At 42.3% G+C, this 5,868-nt stretch overlaps 1 protein-coding gene across 1 annotated transcript; it reads right to left on the bottom strand.

Annotated features, from left to right (window-relative positions):
* Nucleotides 1–587: 587 nt before the first annotated feature.
* On the bottom strand, nucleotides 588–5,529 carry Cdkn1b (cyclin dependent kinase inhibitor 1B). Its single transcript, XM_003470414.5, has 3 exons — nucleotides 4,567–5,529; nucleotides 3,910–4,039; nucleotides 588–1,883 (listed from the first exon to the last, which is right to left on the bottom strand). The coding sequence occupies exons 1-2, from the start codon at nucleotides 5,039–5,041 to the stop codon at nucleotides 3,918–3,920; spliced, it is 597 nt and encodes a 198-aa protein (XP_003470462.1). The 5' UTR covers nucleotides 5,042–5,529; the 3' UTR covers nucleotides 588–1,883; nucleotides 3,910–3,917.
* Between the last annotated feature and the right edge of the window lie 339 nt (nucleotides 5,530–5,868).

The raw sequence follows: 5,868 nt of genomic DNA, 5'->3' as shown, positions 1-5,868 counted from the left end.
TATTCTGATTAGTTTGGGGATGTACAGATTATAGCCAGGATATTTAGAAACTGAGGAATTGGTGTACAAGGACCAGTGTCACTTGACAAATACTTAAATTCACACAGAATGCACACCAATTTCTTAAGGACCCATACGTTTTAATATTTTGGGTAAGACTGGTAAATTTGGTGGACTAAACAACTACTTTTAATTCCTTACTTTGTGTAAATAACAGAATTTAGAGAAGTCATGGTGTTACTTTCATTTTCAATCCTGTGATATGTGATCAGTCTACACTTATGTAAGGATTTTTGGTTCTGACACATCCCTTATCCTAAAAGATAAATATTTTAACTAATGGGGATTGTGACAGCATTTTTTATAAGAAAATGTGGCTTTTCTACTTCCCACTCCAAAAGTTTTGTCCACTCATGCAGAACTAAATGGAAAATAGTAACAATTAACTGCATTCAGTCCCACACAAAAGCATCATCTGAGTGGGCCTGAATTATCTAGATATTTGTCATTTTCTATCTGTATAAATATGACTACAATGCCACGCTGAACACCTTGAGCTTAGTAAAGCACATCACAGTTCCACTCAATTAATAGCTATGGAAGTTTTCTTTATTGATTGTTTGAAGTGTAACAATAATTGGCATTTTTTCACACATTACAAAACATACTTGGCTCAGTATGCAACCTTTTAAGCATAGCCATATTATTTAACAAAAGAGGGGGAAAATCTACTCTACCCAATACAGCATTTACAAATGCACAAAACACGCCACTTTGGCTTGTATATTGTCTAAATTTTAAAAAATCTTTTTAACATAAATAAGTTAGTATAATTTTTCAGTGTCTTTACAGAGTTATGTACACAGGTACACTTCAAATGCTTTTGCCTCATACACATACACAGGCAATGAAGAAATACTGTTTAAAGATGTAGTATCCATTTCACTTATTCTACCAGTGTGCTTTTCTCTATATGCACTTTCCTTTAAAAACACCACTTTCCTGTGGGCAAATTAACAAATAAAAGTGAGGTTTTAAATTCAAAATTATTTCATTATTTTGTGTGTGGTTAGATCTTTAAAAATATCCAGGAATTTAGAATTATTTTAACTGTGTGTACACAACCCAAGATGAAAAGAAAACACATTTTTCTCAACAAATACTGAAGTTACTCAACTCTGAGCATTCAGGACTTCCCATCATACCCCCCAGGTTTTTGCCCAGAATTACCCGGAGTGATTACCAACAGATGAAAATTAACTGGTAAATTCCAATTTTTAGGGAAAGCAAAAAGGATAGTTTTTTGATTTTTTAAAAGCCATTTGTTGCTACATAACAGAATCATCAAAACTCCCAAATGAGAATGTTTCATGAAAAAATAAATAGCAACTATTTGTAGCTAGTGTTAAAATTTCTTTGATTTTAAAAATGAAACACCAGCTCTCACTGAAAGGGACATTACATCTTTAAAGAAAACAATTCAAACCCTTCCCTAAAATTGCTTCTCTTCATGCAAGTCTTTTTCTCCTTGCTATAAATTGAAGCAAATTTTACATATACCCCCATGCGAATTCCTCAGTTCCACCCACCCTCCCTCCCTCCCCCAATGTTTATGTGCTACATAAAAGATAAAAACTATATACACAGGTAGTACAATGAAGCAAATAAGGAAAAACCTAATTGCACAATGCTACATCCAATGCTTTTAGAGGCAGGTCATTTAAGAGTGCCTAAAATTTTAGTGTTATTGTGTTGTTGCTTTCAGTGCTTATACAGGATGTCCATTCCATGGAGTCAGCGATATGTATTTAAATTTCTTAATGTATATCTTCCTTGCTTCATCAATCGGTCATATATCTGATCAACAAGGAAACATATTAACTCTGCAAAAGAAACAAGGAAGAATTAAGAAAGAAACCACTATAAAGTATAGGAATTATTTTGCTACTATGTTAGATGGGGAATACCTGAATGCTGGACTAAAAGACTGATGACTATAGTTACCTCCATCTAATACCGTCTTAACTGGGCTTTTGCTCTCCTCTGTTGTGTTAGAGCAGCAGTTCTTAACTAACAGATGATATTGCCCTCCCACCCCCACCCCATGGGACATTTGGCAATGTCTACAGAAATTTTTGGTTGTCACAACCAGGGGAGGATTGCTACTGGCATCTAGTGGGAGAGGCCAGGGATACTGCCAAACATTCTAAAATGCACAGGACAGCCTCCCACAACAAAGAATTATTCGGCCCCAAATGTCAATAGTGCAGAGGTTGAAAAACTCTAAAGAATGTGGGTCAAAGAGAGTGAGAAAGAGAAAAAAAGGAAATTCAGAAACTGTGAAACCTAAGAGTAGCATAATTTTTTATCTCTGAAAAATACTTGGAAATGTAACTTGTAAAGGCCTCTGTAGGAAAATTCTATTAATATCGAGGGTTTCCCCCAATATCCTAATGTATTATTCACATGAATATTAATACATATGAATATTTTTAATAAGTCCTTATTACTTATTTCTAGTATTCTTTGAACTGGTGATATTACTAGCAAATGTCTGTCTGGCTGTGTATCTGAATGGGGCCTGATCAAAATCCAGTAGGTATGACTGATGTAGCTCATTTCATTAGGTAGGCCACAAGTCACAAATCAGTGGAGTTGCAGGTGTTAAGGTTATTCAAGAAAATTATTCATCCAATTTCCTCACTTTATATAGAGGTGTACTATACAAGTTCTATAGTGCCACTCTGTATTAGCTCTGAAAAATACCAGATGTATGTCGACAAGTCATAATATGACATTATGATTTAAAAACAACAAAACTGAATCTCACCTTAATCCCTATGGTCTTTATTTTTTAATTTTTATAAACGATGATTTAAAAGTTACCATTGGTGTCTATTAAGATCTCTTTACATGTTAAGCTGAATGTGCTTTAAAAAACAAGCAGTCCCAATTCTTTCTTATAAGAAGTGTATTCATTTGTGTATTTAGTTTGATCATTATAGACAGCCAATCTATGTAAATTTAGGGGCTGGATTATTTAAATTAGCTATTTGAGGCAATCAGATTTTCATACCTAGAAAAATCTTCACTTGTGCTGTATACAACCCTCCATCTATTTTCCCCTAAAATATCCAAATCATCCTATTACAGCACAATTAGCATATGGGCTGACATGTTCCTGGATTGCTTACTCCAGCAGCCAATTTAACTTCTGCTTTGCTACTTCAGCGCTATCAGAAATTCTGCAGAGACTTTAGTGATTTTGAGCTTTCCACTTTGTACTTTTTTTTAATATCTCAAGTTTCCTTTTCTCCCTCCAAGCTTACCAATTTACTTATCTTTTATAAAGAAAAAACAATACAGAGCACACCTTGTTCACATTCCTAACCCCTTGCCAAGCCAAATCTTAAGCTACTTGTACCTAATGTTTTCCTCTACACTTAAGTATGATCATGAATTTGCCATTTTTCTATGTATGGCTCAACATTTGTTACTGACTCAATTAAACCTGTAGGAAATGAATTCTCATGACATGGGTTACCCTACTCATTGTTCAGACTGGTAAAGAATCTATTGTTCCCACCATGTTTTGGTGGGACTCACAGGGACTTGACCTTGCTACCCCTGAAGTCTTGGTTACAAGTACTTGCCTGGGAGACTTGTTCTGGCTGTGTAATATTATAAGGAAAAATCATCCTGGACTTAGGACACTTTGAAAAATTACTAATAACCTCACAATGATTTCCAGCTTTTCCCACTGCTACTTTTGTGAGCTCAAAAAATAAACCAGAACAAAGCCCCTATAAGGTACTAATCTGCCAGGAACCAGTAAGGTCCAGTACCCCAGGGTTTGAAGGCCCGCAATGCGCTTGGGTGTGAGTTTCCTGCTCTGAGCGATCAACCCACCGAGCTGTTTACGTTTGACGTCTTCGGAGGCCAGGCTTCTTGGGCGTCTGCTCCACAGAAGTTGCGTTGGGGGAACCGTCTGAAACATTTTCTTCTGTTCTGTTCGCTCTTTTGTTTTGAGAAGAAGAATCTGAAGGCAAGGAGAAATTTTAAAAAGAACACACACAAACAATCTTTATTAGCAAAAACAATGGCTTGACAGAAGTTGGCCCAACAGTCCAGGGATGAAAAGCCCACCACCTCCACCCACAACCTAGATCCATCATTCCCTGTGGCCTTTAAGGGAACAAAATGAGGTTGTTGCCGCACAACAGAAAGCGTATTCTACGCCCCGCATCCACCTCTCTTTCTTTTTCTCGCCACCCCCCCCCCAAACAGTTGATAAACATCCCAAAGTTGTCACAAACCTACAGCTGCCTAGAAGGGAGGAGCTGTGTGCGATGTGCTTGGTTAGGGACATAATAACAGCCTAAGTATCTCTGGCTTCTGACTTCAAAATTGTAAACAGAGAGCCAGGGAGGATTTAAAATCTAAGATCAACAAAGTTCGATTCCCAAAAGCTACAATGGAACAACGCCGAAAAGCTGAGGTTAACACGCCCAAGCAGGCAAAAGGGATGCGACAGACAGACATTTTATGGTTTTGAAAGGGTCATACCGTCTGTGGCAGGTCGCTTCCTGATGCCTGCGCACTGCTCCGCTAACCCCGTCTGGCTGTCTGACGGGTCAGGCTTTGGGTCTACCAAGTGCGTGTCCTCAGAGTTTGCCTGAGACCCAATTAAAGGCACCGCCTGGCGGTTCCCACTGACATCCTGGCTCTCCTGCGGAGGCACCTTGCCCGCGCCTTTGGGGGGCCGAGGGGGTCTGTAGTAGAACTCGGGCAAACTGCCCTTTTCCACCTCCTGCCACTCGTATTTGCCCTCCAGAGGCTTGTGATTCTGAAAATCGAAATTCCACTTGCGCTGGCTGGCCTCTTCCATGTCTCTGCAGTGCTTCTCCAAGTCCCGGGTTAACTCTTCGTGATTCACGGGCCCGAAGAGGTTTCTGCAGGCGGAGGGCTTGGGGTGCTCTGGCTGCCTGGCGTCCATCCGCTCCAGGCTGGGGCTCCCGTTCGACACTCGCACGTTTGACATCTTCCTCCCGCTTGGGTCTCGACGACCGCCTCGATCACGCTCTCAAACAAAAACAGAACCAAAAAACAAAATAAAAAAAGACACCTAAAAAAAGAAAATCAAAAACGCCCCGATGCAGCCCAATCCTCTCTTCTACGTCCCTGCGACTGCGCTCGGAGCTGAGGGAAACAAATCCCGCCGCGTCCGTCCGCGCCTGAGCTGCAGGAGCGCGCGGGGTCCGGGCCGGAGTGCGGGGAGCCCCGGCCAGGCAGCGAGAGTCGCCGCGGATCAAGTGTACGGCGGAGCGGAGGGCGGGGAAGCGAGGGGAGGAGGAAGGAGGAGGTGGCAGAGCCAGTCCAAGTCCGGGCTGCTGCACCCCGCGGGCCCCGCGAACCCAGCCCTCTCCAAACCTCGCTGCCGTCGGAGTCGCGGCGCAGTGAGAAACTGGGGAGAGGGTAAGGGGGAGAAAAAAACACCCCGAAAAGACGAGTCCCCTCTGGCTTTTCTTTTTTTTTTTTTTTTAGTTGCCCAATATGGCGGTGGAAGGGAGGCTGACGAAGAAGAAAATGATTGACACGGCGAGTCTATTTAAACAGAGCCGGAGACTCATTGGTCGCGGCGCCGGGAGCCGCCCAGCCGAGGCTGGCGAGCGCGCTCTTAAGGTGGCCCCCGCGCGCGCCCCCGCTTCCCCGAGCGCCGCCCCGAGATCTGCTGGTCGCGTGACTGCTGGAGGTGCGCGGCTGCCAGCAAACCTGCTCTGGCTGGCCTCGGAGAAATTAAAAATAAGGCAAACTAGCCAAACGGCTGGGAAGCTGAGGAGAGGCCCGGGGAGGGGGCGTCCGCGCCGG

This window comes from Cavia porcellus, unplaced genomic scaffold, assembly GCF_034190915.1.
Source record: "Cavia porcellus strain 051 isolate PalLab524CR breed Dunkin Hartley unplaced genomic scaffold, mCavPor4.1 scaffold_27, whole genome shotgun sequence".
Classification (NCBI taxonomy): Eukaryota; Metazoa; Chordata; class Mammalia; order Rodentia; family Caviidae; genus Cavia; species Cavia porcellus.
Note: the sequence above shows the minus strand (reverse complement) of the source record. Positions and strands in the feature narration are given on the sequence as shown.

What these genes read in the sequence shown, in the direction of transcription:
- Cdkn1b (XM_003470414.5), bottom strand. Translation starts at nt 5,041, where the DNA reads ATGTCAAACGTGCGAGTGTCGAACGGGAGCCCCAGCCTGGAGCGGATG. An exon ending in GAAGCGACCTGCCACAGACG is followed by an intron (nt 4,040 to 4,566) that starts GTATGACCCTTT and finishes CCTTGCCTTCAG; the next exon opens with ATTCTTCTTCTCAAAACAAA.